The sequence below is a fragment of the Phaseolus vulgaris genome, chromosome 6 (assembly GCF_000499845.2).
Source record: "Phaseolus vulgaris cultivar G19833 chromosome 6, P. vulgaris v2.0, whole genome shotgun sequence".
Classification (NCBI taxonomy): Eukaryota; Viridiplantae; Streptophyta; class Magnoliopsida; order Fabales; family Fabaceae; genus Phaseolus; species Phaseolus vulgaris.
The window spans coordinates 16,794,842-16,811,183 of NC_023754.2; the positions used below are offsets into that span (position 1 = coordinate 16,794,842).

General features: G+C 32.1%; 3 protein-coding genes across 6 annotated transcripts; 2 read left to right on the forward strand and 1 right to left on the reverse strand.

The window, feature by feature from the left end:
* Nucleotides 1-300: 300 nt before the first annotated feature.
* LOC137831387 (uridine kinase-like protein 4) lies at nt 301-7,391 on the forward strand. 4 transcript variants are annotated; one of them, XM_068639046.1, is made up of 15 exons: nt 301-537; nt 1,651-1,811; nt 2,282-2,373; nt 3,167-3,236; nt 3,724-3,836; nt 4,025-4,121; nt 4,589-4,668; nt 4,985-5,179; nt 5,283-5,366; nt 5,441-5,501; nt 6,267-6,327; nt 6,438-6,531; nt 6,615-6,687; nt 6,830-6,912; nt 7,006-7,391. In XM_068639046.1, exons 2-15 carry the CDS (start codon nt 1,661-1,663, stop codon nt 7,180-7,182), a joined length of 1,431 nt encoding a protein of 476 aa, XP_068495147.1. In that variant the 5' UTR covers nt 301-537; nt 1,651-1,660; the 3' UTR covers nt 7,183-7,391. The 4 variants fall into 4 exon arrangements, with proteins under 4 accessions (XP_068495147.1, XP_068495150.1, XP_068495151.1 ...); XM_068639049.1 differs by having other exon boundaries at nt 437-537; nt 1,651-1,981; XM_068639050.1 differs by having other exon boundaries at nt 439-537; nt 1,651-1,788.
* Nucleotides 7,392-9,868: 2,477 nt separating this feature from the next.
* Nucleotides 9,869-11,153, reverse strand: LOC137831388 (uncharacterized protein At1g08160-like). Its single transcript, XM_068639051.1, has one exon. It carries the CDS (start codon nt 10,805-10,807, stop codon nt 10,049-10,051), a length of 759 nt encoding a protein of 252 aa, XP_068495152.1. The 5' UTR covers nt 10,808-11,153; the 3' UTR covers nt 9,869-10,048.
* A 1,709-nt stretch (nt 11,154-12,862) lies between these two features.
* LOC137833075 (uncharacterized) lies at nt 12,863-15,929 on the forward strand. Its single transcript, XM_068641455.1, has 3 exons — nt 12,863-13,227; nt 14,096-14,294; nt 14,606-15,929. Exons 1-3 carry the CDS (start codon nt 12,924-12,926, stop codon nt 15,714-15,716), a joined length of 1,614 nt encoding a protein of 537 aa, XP_068497556.1. The 5' UTR covers nt 12,863-12,923; the 3' UTR covers nt 15,717-15,929.
* The last annotated feature ends 413 nt before the right edge of the window (nt 15,930-16,342 follow it).

The window sequence follows — 16,342 nt, forward strand, 5'->3', positions numbered from 1 at the left end:
AACTTCAATAACTTTTATATTAAATAAAGTTTCATATTGGGTTTTTACACAAATTCAATTTTATAAATCTTTTTTACGAACGCAAATTCAAACTTAATATAAATTGATATAAAATCAACCAAGACAAAACAGAGAAAAGAATTTAGCTCATTTCAAACAAAAAAAAACTTTACAGAAAGAAAAAAGCTTTTCATCTTTTAAAAAGGTGAAAAGTTCTACAATTACAAAATAATGTGGTAAAATGAAGAAAAAAAAGAAAGAAAAATGAGTATTTAATAATTTATCATTTCTGAAAGTTATGAATTTCATGGAGAATTGGAATCAGAAGGAGAATAAAAGAAAATTTCAATGGTAGGTGAAGGTGGTAATTTTGTAGAGAAAATGGGGCCATTTGCCAACAACGAGTGTATATAAACCAAGCCTAAACAAAGGGATTGCACAAAAACATTTATACTTAACTCATCTCTGTGTCTGTTTGCAATAAATAACTCACCCTTCTGCTGTTGCTGCTTTTTGTCAAATTCTTCCATTCAACAGGTATGTTAGGAATCAGCATTTGTCTATTTGGTATAACTAGTATTTTTTTTTTATATCCATTGGTTGGATTGTTTGGGGTTCAACTTTGATGAATTATGCAGCTACAATATTTGCCTTTTCTTTTTCTTTTTCTTGGATCTGGATTTGGGTGTGAAAACCCATTAGAGAATTTCGGCTGTGATTACTGGGGTGTGTCTGTTTTACTCAGTGTGAATTGGGTGAGCATAAAGTTAGTTTTTTTTTTTTAATCTTGTTTATTATTTTCCTTGGTTGTTACTTGCATTGGTAGGTAGGTGCTTTTCCCTATTTGACTTCTGTCTATTGAGGTTTTGTTATTTGGTGAGTGAAACATGAATCATTGTTGCTACTTTGTAGAAAGGATTTTCATGAGTGGGTGAGCATAATTTTGTGTTTGATGTATATGCTGGAAAAGTAATAGATGTGTTACTCTTATCTGGTCCATGATAGACCAGGGCAAGGTGAAAGTGGGATGTATAATTTGTGTTATACTTGAGGAATTGGGGGTGCTTAGTCTATTTATAGGGTTTTGGTAGATTTATGAAAATGGTGCTGGGAGGAGCTGAGAAACCTCCGGATTCCCTTGGTGTATACATACATGCTTTGAAAGCCTTAGATAATCTGCAATTACTAAAAATGGTACCAAAATTACCAAGGTCCAAAGATGGGTGTACCACAGAATCTCAATCTGTAATATAATGATAGTGGAACACAAGAGAATGGCATGCTACTCTAGTCCATTTTAGTCAATGCAAAGTCATGATATGCAAAATAAAGAAAAATGCAATTTTAGTCTTTTATTAAGAATGAGTAGTGACAGAGTACCAAAGGCTAAGATGGTTGACTTGATCCAATCATTCACATTTACAAGTTGTTGTAAAACTTAATGTGAATGTCTCTTTAGATAGTGACAAACTATATGAACTCCAATCTTTAATATATTATTGTGTATCTATACGTACACTATAAAGTTGGTTAAAAGGTGGTTAATCTGTTCGCTATATATACTCATACTAGATTCAGATTAGTCTTGGAGACATTTTTGTTTCTGTTTTCATTTCTCTATCTGTAATTTTTAACTATTATTTTTTCCAGGTCTTTGCCAATGGATGCTAAGTCGGCTGTAGAATTAATGGAGTCTTCCAACGAGGTTCATTTTTCTGGATTTCACATGGATGGTTTTGAGCAAAGAAAGGCTAGCATAGAACAACCAACAACCTCGGAAACTGACATGTATGAACAACCTTTTGTCATAGGTGTGTTTTCCTGTGGCAAACTGCCAAATAAGTTCACACGAGGCCTTGAAGTTGTGTTACAGAGTACATGAACAAAATCACTACTGTTAAAGCACAATTTTGTACTAGTTGAAGTAATAGAGTTTCATGACTTGAAACCTGTGTCTTTGTGTGAAAGTTGATGTACTCAGGTCAGAATCATGCCTGCTTTGAAAAGAAATCACAAATTCATCTTGCTGGAGTTATTTCATATTAACATGAAATTTAATTGCACAGCATCTGATATATGGCTGAGTTCTAGTATCATAGTATCATTTCAACTAATATCAATGTTACACAGTCCTTTTATGCTTTGCAAATTTTGTCAATTGAAATAGAGTAGAGTTTTTTTATACCTCAAGGTGTAAGTTTGGAATCCCTGCCTTCAATTCTTACCACTTCTCTTTTATCTTAATGATTCTAACTTGCTTTGCTTATGTTTTATGATGCAGGTGTTGCTGGGGGTGCAGCATCTGGCAAGACAGCAGTTTGCGATATGATTATTCAACAGCTTCATGATCAACGAGTTGTACTTGTTAATCAGGTATTGAATCTCTGTTCATACTTCTCGATGATCAAATTGAAAAAATATAATAAAGGGATCATTGGAAACAAACAATCGATTGGTTTGTACATCAGACCCTATATGCATCCTGTTCTATCCATGATCTGAATCCCTGGGGATTCTGTTTTCTTTTGATATTCAAAGAATTTTAAGGAACATTTTTATTACCATTATTGTAAATTTGACCCCATTTACAACAAAATACTTCATCTATGTTTATTTTATTTTTTATTTTTTTAGTATTCGTCTAAGCTTCTTTCTGCCCTTTTCGGTTATAAGAAAATGATTAAATAACAACTAAGTTAGAGACAAAATAATTAGTAGAAAAGATTTTATTTTATAAACTACTTTATAAAGTTTTGTTACTAGTGAAACTACTTTATAAAGTTTTAACACTAGTAGAAACTACTTTATAAAGTTTTGTTACTAGTAGAAACTACTTTAGAAACGATTTTTTTTTAGTTTATAAAACAATATCTAACTTAGTCAATATCATAACTAATTATTTTTTTGTCTCTAAATTAGTTGTTATTCAATTATTTTCTTGTAATGTTAGCTGATATAAAAAACATGTCTCTTTGGGTATTGTCAAAGTATATCCTTATGCTATTTCTTTGTCATTCATGTCATTGATTATCTTTATTTATTCATTCTATTAGTTATTCCTTCCTTTTAACTTCATTTTGGGTGGCATGTTTCCAAATCTGGTCCATACATTCTTACTGTACTTATATTGATACTTTGACCTTAATAAAGAAACTATTTATGACAGGATTCCTTTTACAATAACTTTTCTGAGGAGGAACTTACACGAGTACAAGATTACAACTTTGACCATCCTGGTAGTACACTTCTTTGTCATTACCGACATTCTCTTCATATTAAAGTATTATAAATGGAATATTCTATGGTGTTGTCTGTTTTTATTAACATGCATTTTTTACTTTTGAGTCTGAGGGTCCAAACTTTTGTTCATTCTCATGTTTTAGTCATTCTAGTAAACTAATTATGAACTCATTAACTACAGCTGCATGTTAGTGAATTAAAGTATTAGTTAATGTAATGCACTGACAGTGTAAAATAATTTTACTCTATTATCCAATTACAAATCATGTTGATATGATTTTTGAGGTGATTATTGTAAAAGCAACAAACTTACCATGGTGATTGGATGACATGTAAAAATGTTATATAGAGTGAACACCTTTTTCTCTCTTAAAATATTTCTGAAAATTGATAGGGTAGCTAGAGGAGTGAAAATGTTGACATTTTAATTTTTTAAAGAAACTGTGTTAATATTCCTGTACTTATGTTTTGATATTTAATTAGATGCTTTTGATACTGAGCAATTACTACGTGTTATGGACAAGTTGAAGCATGGTGAAGCAGTAGATATTCCGAAGTATGATTTTAAGACTTACAAAAGTGATGTGTTAAGAAGGGTATATCTCTGGAACTTCTCTTTTTGTTAGACTCAATACTTGTGAAGTTGCAAATATCATTCAAAAGACTTTTAGTGCAAATTACAAGTATAAAATATATTTATGTGATAATCGAAATGCATATTTTAGCTTATACAAAGTTGTTGTTGTCGTTCTCTTTTCATTGTGTTGCTTTAATGTGTTTTCAGGTGAACCCTTCAGATGTCATAATTTTAGAAGGCATCCTTGTTTTCCATGATCAGCGTGTTCGGGAGTTGATGAATATGAAGATATTTGTTGACACAGGTCCTTTATTATTGTTTTTCCATTTTTAAGTCAGAATTTATTTATTGTAAGTTGTGCTGCATTTGTTAATTTAAATGGGACATGTTGTTAGATTCATTTCTTTTCATCTCTTGGAATTGGTGTCTTCCCTTCCCCCTATAATCCACATTATGATATATAAAAATTCGTATTCTTCATATTGTTTTATATCATTTAAGAATTTTTTGAGGGTTTGGGGTACTATGAGCCTATTTGTTATACTTTGACCCATCTTCATATTATTACTCTTTTCATTTATTTGTTGGTTCTTTATTTTTTCATTAAATTGTTATTATGTGTATCTGCTAGGCATTTTCTAAGCCTGTATATAAACTTAATGTTTAAAATTGCTGAGTATTCAATTCCAACTTGTACTTGTTTTGCTTATAGGTCTTTTGTTGAAATACTGAGTTAAGTTGTTACTTTACATTTTAAAATGTTCAGTGCAGATGCTGATGTTCGATTGGCAAGAAGGATTAGGCGTGATACTAATGAGAAGGGTCGGGATATTGGAGCAGTTCTTGATCAGGTAGCAACTTTCTGCCACACCATTTACATAACATATTTTCACTATTTCTTATTTCTTTTTTCACCTTGTTATATATACTTCATTGCAAGACTTGGGAAATATAGTTTTTAGTTTCGTGCTGCTGGTTGGTTACTATGCAAATTCCTTTAATATAGAAACATATGATCATTTTGTACTGTATGGAATTAAGTCATTAAGTATTCTTTTTGTTTATAAATATTTGTCTAGCTATCATATTCTTCATCAGATTTTCACGGTTAATATTAACCATTTAATGGATATTTTGCAGCTGATTCTTTTGTAATATTTATTGCAGTATTCAAAATTTGTGAAGCCAGCTTTTGATGACTTTATTCTTCCAACAAAGAAGTATGCTGATATAATTATACCCCGTGGAGGAGATAATCATGTGGCCATTGATTTGATTGTACAACATATCCGCACAAAGCTAGGTCAGCATGACCTGTGTAAAATATATCCGAATTTATATGTTATTCAATCAACTTTTCAGGTACCCCTTTGATTAAAGACATTTTCAGTCATCCCACTTATAACACACCGATCTTTGATTTTTACTTTTAAGTTAAACCATCTTGGTCATTACTACTATGCAGATACGGGGTATGCATACGCTGATACGTGATGCTCAAACAACGAAGCATGATTTTGTATTTTACTCTGATCGTTTGATTCGATTGGTAAGTAAACAAGTTTGTTTTTTTGTTTCTCATATAAATGGCAATATGACATCATAATAATTGAACTTGACCAGGTTGTTGAACATGGTTTGGGGCATCTGCCATTTACAGAAAAACAAGTACTCACTCCCACTGGTAATCTTAACTTTTTAAATACTTTCCTCCTTGATTGTTGTGATGCATTAGTTTTATGTGCTATATTTTTTTCTTTTTGATCTTTGTGGCAAAAATATTTAGATGAATGTTTTGACTGCCATATCAGGTTTTGTATTGCTGTTATACATGTTTCGTTGTCTGCTTTCATTGCAAATTGTTGTGGATAACATGTACATCAGATGTCTAGGTTATCATGTGTTAGTAGTGTATTGTCACAATTTCACAAATGAGGAGTACATAAACTACAACTAATTTGCTATATTCTACAAATAACTATGGCTATAATTTTAGTTCGCTTATTTTCTGGTGTTAAATTTCTGTTATCATATGCCTTAAATGCTAGTCTTATTAGAGGTTCTAACATTATCTGTTGAAGTTGATTATAAAATGTCAGCATTCCTGTATACCCTCTAATGATTTACTTTTTCATGCCTCCATTTGATTTGAATTCATGGTATGATGGCGTGTTGCTCTACTTCATGAACCCATGCTGAAAGGAGACTACAAATAATTCATTCATTTTGGCTTTTGCCATGTGAAGGATATAGTGTGAATCAACTGTCTGTTATGCTATACTTGGGATATGTGTCTGTTGTTTCCCATGATGTTAATTGGAACAATTGTCATATTTTGCGTATGTTTCAATGTGGTTGTCATATTTGTTCTTCTATTTACCTAAAAGAGTTAGTTTGCTCACATTAGAACCTTCTTATGGTAACTGTTGATTCTTGTCCTCATATGCAGGTTCTGTATACACTGGTGTTGATTTTTGTAAAAGATTGTGTGGTGTCTCTGTTATCAGAAGGTATTATTACTCTTGTCCAAAGCTGAAGTATCAAATCCATTAGATTGCAGTATATTTTATTGTTTGGAGATTCATTTTCTGTTATCATAATTAACATACTCTCATTCCAGTGGGGAGAGCATGGAGAATGCTTTAAGAGCATGCTGCAAAGGTATCAAGATTGGGAAAATTCTAATTCACAGAGAAGGTGACAATGGGCAGCAGGTTTGTCCATCTGCATGTATGCCTTAGAACAAATCTCAGTTTCATTTCTTGACACTGATATCTTATCTTTGATCAACAAACAGCTAATATATGAAAAGTTGCCCAATGATATCTCAGACAGGCATGTGTTACTCTTGGACCCTATACTTGGCACAGGTTTGTCATTCTCTTTTGTTTTGAAGTTGCAAGTCTGTGGTGTCTATTGCCACTACATTGTAGCAAGAGCAGATTTAAAAGAAATTGATATTTGGTGTTGCTTCTTTTCATTGAATTAGCCTCTTGAACATTTTCATCCTAGGTAATTCTGCTGTCCAAGCAATTTCTTTACTCATAAGGAAAGGTGTACCTGAATCCAACATCATATTTCTTAATCTCATATCTGTAAGTGACCAATATCTTAGTTCCTCTCTCTCTTTCCCTCTATGTTATTGTGTTATTTAAGATCATTTTCATTTTATCTCTGCATCTTTTCAGGCACCTAAAGGTGTGCATGTTGTATGCAAAAGTTTTCCAAGAATAAAGATAGTAACATCTGAGATTGAAATCGGCTTGAATGAAGATTTTCGTGTCATACCTGGCATGGGTGAGTTCGGAGATAGGTACTTTGGAACAGATGATGATGATGAGCAAATGGTGGTTTCTACACAGTAGTTATAGTTTGGCAAAATCCATGATAATTTTTGGTTACTAGTTGGTCTTCTAGTAAGGTGATTGAGATTTGCTTTATGAATATTGTGCTGGGGTCTGAATTTTAGTTCTAAATCAATTTTGACACTATTAGACCTTAGATCACCCTTATATTATTGTCCTTGTGCTTATTTAAGTTTATGGAAAATTTATGTTACCTTTTACTCTAGAAATTTTCTCTGAAGTTGTGTTGATTTTTTATTTTCTGGATACTTCCCAAACCTTACTCTGTATATATAGAAACTAATGTATATTTGAATCCCCAAATCTGGTTTGGCTAAGTTTCTACTGCACTTACAATAAGATTCTAGAAATGTATGAATATGTTATATGGTTAAAAATTATATATGTTTTGTTAGTAAAAATAGATAGTAAGTTCTAAGTTATATATATATATCCTAAGATAAGTTATCAAATACTTAAATTTAAGTAAATCTCAAGACAAAAAATCTACACTGATACACATATGAATATACACAAATTTATTGGAATGTAGAAGCACATGATTGGGTAGTGAAGGACTGGTAATCCCACATCACTTGCAGTAATTTTCAACAAATTTAAAGAAGGTCTGGTATTTTTATTTTACCAAAATTTCTATAAAAAGTTTGTAGGAAAATTACAAAATTCATGAAAGTAGTGTGTATAAGAAATAAAAAATAAAATAATATTAAAATTAAAGTCAGTATTATATAAATGGTTCAAAAAATAAAATAAAAAATTATAAAATCCGAATTAATGAAATATATTATTGTGTGGATTATTAGGTTGGTGTTATAAAACAAGCAAAAGTTTAAAATGTAATTTAAAATTAATTTATCTATACAAACAACAATAATAAAGAAATAATAAAGCAACATTATTTTGGTTAATAAAAGTTACAAATTCAAATTTTAAAAAAATAGTTACTTTAGTATGTTTTATATAACCCAGGATAAAATTAAACCTCAATAAAATGGGAAACATGAAGTGTGAACTGGTTCCAAAGAATATTTTTTACATTGTATTGGATGAAAAATTTTAAGATGATAATTATTTTGAATAATGAGAATTTTAGAGATTTCCAAATTTCATCTAATTTTTTTTTTAATCTTAAATTTATGTCTCTTTACTTCACATTTTGATGACTTTTTTTACTAAAGTTAATCATGTGTATTTTTTAGCCGACATCATAAAGAGTTATTTTACTAATCATATTAGTAAAAGTTATTTGTCAACATGTTAGCAAAAGTAAAACTAGGTTGATAGTGATAAAAACTAACAAATTTATTGTGTTCTTGAAAAATATCTATATAACATAATACATTCTCAAAGTGTAACTATGAGGGGAAAATAATATTCTAGATGATGTAATCACATTTTTATAACCTGTTTTATTTTTTACAAATAATTTTAATAATTTTTATTTTTTAATGAGATTGAAATCAAAAGAATGATTGAATTTTTTCTTGATTGGTCGGTCAGTTTTTTCTTCCTCTTAAATAAACTTGTTCTGCACCTCTCACTCCTCCACTCCTTGTCTTCGTGAACTTCGAGTTCAGATGATATATGTAAAAGGTACTTAGACGTTCAAGTTTTGACACTCGGTATGCAGTGTAAGTATAATAAATACATGTTTTCATTATTCATTTGTAGGTAGTAGATGATGTCACATGCATGAATTGTATATAACTTTTTTCTTATGTTTCTTATATAGCTTGTTACCATGATTGAATTATGAGTTTTGAAATCATGACACAAAGAAATTGAACATCAAGTATCACTTGATCAACGGAAGTTATATCATTAGGAAACTAAAGAACTTATGATAACGTTATACAACCAATGGTTGTTTGTGTAAATGCATGTATATGTAATAGAGTTAAGTAGTAAAGTTTTTCCTATTAACAAAGTAAAAACAAATTACACATTATATTAATTTGACCTCTTGTAGTGTATGAATAATATAGGGGAGATATACAAATTTGGGGTTTATAAAATACAATGATAAGAATGGAGATTTAATTCTCATATATGTATATAGATATTCACAATATTCCACATACATTTTAATGAAACATCCTCTTGATTATTTAACATATAAAGATATTATTCAAAACATTATCTATACATTAATTAATTATAAGAAAAGGAAATGTGGTAAACTGAGCTTGTTTATGATAAGGAAAAATGAATGATACTCAACTGAAAGTTTATCTTAATACTGAAAAGTTACTCACACGATGTTATGCAATGAATTTGTGATTGTAGTACCAATTTTTTGTGCCACTAGTAGGACAAGGATTTTCTAATACTATATGTGATTAAAATAATTTGAGTGTCTACTTTAATATTCTACATCATGACTTCGAGATATAAGGCTCACTATATAATAAATTATGCATTTGCCAAATCTTTTACACATTTTGACTTTTACTATTCTAGACTGTCAAAAAGTCTCCAAATCTAATTGCTGTTCAAGAAAAACTGTGCAATTAGGAATAAACTAAAACAGTAATAGGAAAGTGAGTTCAATTCTTACTTTACTGAGTCAGATAGGAATCCACCAAAACATGTTCTCTATCTGCAATCTCTGTGTAGAAATCTGTTTACACTATCATTCAATCATTCAGTTTCATGATAGTTACTTTAAAAATCATGAAGACCCTGGTTTCTAATCAATTGACAATTTTCTATATTAACAACATACAACAATTACACTGTTTCTTAATGGTGTATCAAGTAGTTTCAAGACTCCTTTTTTCTCTCACTGGTATGGTATTACTACAAGTTATGTATGAATCCAAACATAGAAAGCAATAAACAAGCACAAAAATTGTACCCTTTACTATCATCTCTTTGTGATGCAGTTCCTAGCTACCAAGACACCAGTTGGTGGACCAGTCATCTCTATCTGGCATCTGCTATGCAACCAGTAAGACAAGTGGAATAACCCCACAGTTACTCTCACTTTAAAGGTTCCTCTTACATTGTACTTGACCTTGTTGCCCTGCACCTGTCCTTTGAGGTTCACACCAAGATCCTTAGGCAAAAACACCAAGCTGGATATGAAGTGCAATGATTCCAACCTGCTCTCTCTTCTCCTCTGAGTAAAGGGCTGAATGGACTGTGTTGATATGATCCTGTCTGAGAAGAAAAGTTCAACATCCAAGGACTCAAACCGCACATCAATTTTCCTGTTGGGGTTGGTGATGTTTGCAAGGAGGGTGAAGTCTCCATTGAGGTATTCTGGTGAGTCAAAGTACACTGAATTAAGGTTTGCATTGGGGATGTCAAAAGTGGGGTTCCTTGGTTTGATGCCTAGGAAGATGATCAAAGTTGCAACTCCAAAGAGGATAAGCACAAGGCTGAATATGAGGCACAACCCTGCAGCAAACCATATTATTGGGTTGGTCCTTTGAAATGGAGGCCTCCTTAGTGGTGGTGGTAGTGGTGGTGGTGGTCTAATTGACTTCGTTGAAACATAATTTGGTGCTTCTGGTTCTTGAGAATGTTGTTTTGCTATGACAATTTGGTGAGGAGAGACTTGCTTGATTTGTTTTCTTGTGGCTAGGGGTGGAGGGGGAGGTGGCGGTGGAAGGGCAAGCATGGTTGAGAATGAGTAGATGCTGCTAGAGAATGTGACACTTCACTCAAAAACTAACAGAACAATGATATGCAGAGATGAAGATCATGATCATGAGTGGTTTGTTGTATATTTATTGTTCTAAGTGGAGTGATGGGTTAAGGAAAGTGAAGAAGGGATAAAGAAGCTTTTAATTTAGCAGTAGGGACAATGTGTTTTTCCTTTTTCTGGGTATTGACAAAAGTTAGGAACATTGGTAACTAAAGTGGAGCTACATTCAGATTTGGATTTTGAATGTTGGTGGTATTCGTACGTGGTAATGTTTGAGAAAGTTCTGAAAAATTAGTTCAACAGAGCCCACACATTCTCTGTTTACCCTTTAAGGATGTCATGTCAGAATTCTATATTTCGATTACCTCATTTCAGTAATATATTAATCACAATGCTAACATATGATTAAATCATTAGTCTGAAGAGAATATTCTTCAATATTCTTGAGATTATAATTGTTGGGAATAGAATTTTTTTTTTAATATTAAGATGAGGACTTTAAGTCTAACTCAACTCTATAAAATCGGTTTATAAAATGAGGTTTGCACTCATTTATATTATAAACTGCTTTAATATTTACTCGAGATTTCTAACACACTTTTTTCATTTTGAGAGTGACAACTCATGAATGTGATAACATGTTAGAATGGTATGACAACTTCCGATAATGGGTAATGTGATAATATCTGATTTGAAACTCATTTAAGATAGTGTTATTATTTTGGTTCCCCTATTATAAAATCAAAATATATTTCTAAAATGTTTATTTTGAAGTAAATTTGAAACCGAAAAGAATATAGTGTAGGTGTGTTTTTGAAACATTTATTTTGCAATCCAAATATCATACTTATACAACATGCAATCACGCGTAGTTTTTTTTTAATTAAAAAGGAGTATAAATTGAGTTTTGTAAAGTGAGATAAAATACCCTAATTTCATGGAGGACGGGTATGAGGTATTGGATATCCAACGTGGGCTTTTACTTTCTGCACCCCCACTTTTGAACCTGCACTCTTACAATTTTTAAAATAACATTTTACCCTTCTTTAAATGACCTCTAAGTTATCTCTTTCATTTCATAATACACTTTCTAATTTGAAATGAATATGGTCTAATATAGATATATTTAGGGCTAATTCTCCCTGCACCATACCAATTATGACTTACACCCAATACTTTAAAGAAAATGTCTGTTTTACTCTTATTTTTTTGAATATTTATATCTACAACACAAGTAAGACAGTTCTGGATATACAAATCTGGAACTGAGTTGTACCTTCCGGATATGACAATAATGTTTTCCAGATGCTAAAATCCAAAAGTTTTTTTTTTTCATTTCGGATACGAAAATCCAGAAAAGATGACAAAGACAATTTGGAGTTTAAAAATCAATGATGATGGGTGGATATCAAAATTAATATGATACCAGGAGAATTAGTCTATATTTAGATATATTGTTGGCCAAAGAAAAAAAATAATAAATTAGGAGATTTTCTTTTAAAAGAATCTTAGACCCGCTTAAGTCAATAAATATATTAGGAAAAAAATGAATTCAAGTGATAATTGAATTATCATATATTCACAAGTCTCTAAGTTCAAGTGAGTCAAAATATTATCAAAGATGTGAGTATGAGTGAAAATTGAATTATAATATATTTGGAAGTCCTTCTAAACTATATATAGTATAGTAGATATAATTTCATGATGTTAAAAAGTTATATTTTCAATATTTACTATTTCTTGTAAGATAAATAAATAAAAAATAGTTTAAGAGTAAGAAATATATGATAGAATGTATTGTAAAATAATCACTCCTAAAAACCAAAACCATCTCAATTTGTTTTAGAAAAAAGTAAACAAAATTATGAACTCTACAAATCAAAACATTCTATTTTTAACATTTTTGAAATCATAAAAGAATACCTTTATTGTGCAATTATCATGAAAGAGTATAAACAAATATGAGTCTCACACTGCGTTTTGCATCACGACTCCTGCACTTCCGTTTTCTCAGTATTGTCCAACGGTTATGAAGTAGTAGTGGTGACAGTAGCTACTGGGGGTTCTCACACGCTCTTGCATTTTCAACATGGAGGAATCAAAGAACCAGTGCTACACTATTCAAGAAGAAGAAGAAGTAGAAGAAGAAGAAGATGAAGAAGAAGAAGAAGAAGTAGAAGAAGAAGATGATGAAGAAGAAGAAGAAGAAGATGAACAAGAAGAAGAAGAAGATGATGATGAAGAGGAAGAAGATAATGCAAAATGGGTAACCCATTATTCCAGTGATCACCAAATTCTGTTGGTGGGAGAGGGTGATTTCTCTTTCTCTCTTTCCCTCGCCAAATCTTTTGGCTCTGCTGTCAACATCGTCGCTTCCTCTCTCAACTCCCTCGGTCTCTCTCTCTCTCTCCCTCTCCCTCTCTTACCCTTTAGCTTTGTGTTTGTGCTTTTGGCTTGCGCAGCACGTTTCCATGATAAAGTTTCAATCTTGGCACGTGCGGGCTAGTGAGAAATGTATGAGGAGTAGTTTATGCTTTGCCCATTAAAATATAATGTGTATCTTGGGTTTCGATCATATGTGGTTCTTCATTATATGTCAGATTTAATATACATAAAGCAACCCTAATTTTTTATTCTTGCTTTTTGATATTATTATTGTTTTGAAGACGATGGAAGTTAGTTTCTTGTTGAAACGTTTTAAATTTGCTAGCAATGTTGTGTAGCATTTTTGTGGCCTTCCTTGATATTACATGATCCCAAAAACCTAGACTCCATGACCAAAGTTGAAGATTCAAACTATTTAAGCATACCAATCGAACAAGATTGTTGCAGCTGGACATGTTGATATTTTTTCAGTGGGAAGTCAGTGGCGTGGTTTTGTAGAGTTGACATTTTTCATTTTGTCCTTTTTTGGAAGTGAAGCCATTTTCAATTTTGTGTTGGGTTAGTTGAGGAAACGTGATTTAAGTACTTCCTTTTGGTGTTGTATGTTATTTTAAGCTTTAGCAACGATCTGTTTGCAACTTTGTCCCTTTTTTTTCCATTTCTACTATGTTCTCATTCTCCACAATTTGGGGAAGTGTTGTTTATACTGTTTAATGTTTTTTATTCTATCTATGTACACATCGATGTATCTATTTTGCTCTAGATTCGAATGTGTTTGCTAGGACAATGTGGAAAGCTGATGAATGAAAATAAGGGGTACCTTTTAGAGTCATATTCGCTCACGTGTTCAAAATCCAAATGAACTCTCACATGTAGATAATGTTACCAAGATGTACAAGCATGCTAAGTCAAATTTAGATCACTTGCACAAGTTGGGAGCACGCTTATTACATGGAGTTGATGCAACCAAAATGAAGCTTCATTCAGATTTAAAAATGCGAAGGTTTGATCGAGTCATATTCAACTTTCCTCATGCTGGCTTTCATGGGAGGGAAGATAGCACATCGATGATTAAGTGAGTTTTCTAGTACAAATCAATTTGTAGACTGATGAATATCTGAAGTACTTTATAAGGAACAAAAATATATATGGGATATTCGTGATTCTGCTTTGCTGATATAAGAAATAGATGTAGTGTAAAAGTTTAGCATGGTTTGTGGAAGGCTGGAAATGAGAACTTGAATTTCATGTTTTGCAGAATTGCTGGTTTGAATATTCAGTTATGTCAGATTTCTTTGTTTATCGAACATGTTTTTTTAATTTTGAAATGCTTTTCAACAATCTACGTGATTGCATGCTGCGTTCTTTGTCTACACGAATTTACAGGAAGCATAAAGCCCTTGTGCTTGGATTCTTCAACAATGCAAGTGGCATGCTTCGAGCCGATGGTGAAATACATGTCAGTCATAAAACTACAGCACCTTTTAGCCACTGGAACATCAAGGATCTTGCTGCACGATGCTTTTTGACGTTGATTGAGTCTGCTGACTTCAATGCAGAAGATTACCCTGGTTACAATAATAAGAGAGGTGATAGTTATAGATGCGATGAACCCTTTCCACTTGGTAAGTGCTGCACATACAAGTTTGTCTACATTCCTGAAGCTAAGCGAAAGCGTATGAAGAGAAAACACATGATGGTTTCTAGACAACAAATAGATCTCCCATTTCAAGAGATTGAATATGCTGTGGAGCAATTACCAACTTCAGTTTATCTCAATTATTCCCCTAGAACAAGTCACTATCTAAAAATGAAAGAAGAGACATCAATATTTGCCTTAACAAATAGGCATACTTCAATCACTGGGTGTCACTCAAGTAGCATGGCAGAAGTGCATGGAAGAGGTGCTCCTTCTGGTGGCTATTCTTTTGGTATGAGTCTAGTCCCTCCAAGAACATTGCGACCAATGGAGCCATTGCAATCTTTGCAACTGCGGCCAACATCTGCTTATTTCAGATACCCTCCGACAGATCCTATACCATTCTATACTAGAAGAACATTGCAACCAATGCAGCCATTGCAGCAAACATGGCAAACATCAAGCGATACTAGATACCCTCTGTATCATCCTAGAATAATGGAAACTGATCGTGTATCACTTGATGCTAGAAATGAATGGTATCATCGGCTTAATGGTGGCAGGTCTAATTATTTTCTAGAAGAACATGGTGGAACAATGCATACTGCTCCCTTTTCACATGGTGCTTCACATGGTGCTAGAAATGAAGGCTATTATCATCAGGTCTATGGTGGCTGCTCAAATGATTGGCAACAGGAACATTGCTGCAGAACAACAAATCAGAGTGCAAGTTCTCTTTATGGAGTAAGTTCTGAGTTTGACAGATTCATTGGTGAAGTGCCTGGGAGGAATGTTCAGAGTGAGCTTCACCGAATGAATATTTTGATGTCAGAGAGAAGGGTGTTTGTGCAGTCCTGATCATCCAGTCAACATTGGAAAGTGCAAGTATTCAATGCCAGTTGACACTGTTTTATATTTTTTGTTTCTTCTGGCTGTGTCCAAAGCCTCCTATATCCAACAACGTGCTGAAGCTGGTATAATTTTGTTATTGACATTTTCCATATGTTGATCTTTTGCAGTATGGTTTTGTGACTCTATGCACTCTATGGAAAGGCATACTCATGAATTTTTACTTTGCTATCCAATTATGCCATTGTTTTGAATGATAAATCTGTTGATTGATATAATGACTGATAAAATTTATCAGCAATCTTTTTTTGTTAAGTTGTCTGTAGAAAATACTACACTGATTTTATAGAAAAAAACCAGTCTCACTTTTCATACTCACAGTAAAATAATTTCAAAACCAAATTCAGTGTAAGTACGAGTAATTTATATAAAATTAACTACAACATTAGTTCTCAATTATAGTAGTATATTTTTTACACATTTTAAACTTCACCACTTTCTGATAAGACTCTAAAATAATATAAATTACGTATTTAAAAATCCCAATTAAAAACTGATTTGGAGATGTCCTGAATTCTTTAACAGACCAAATAAATAAATCATTTTTTAAATTGCAATTTTTGATCGGTAAATGC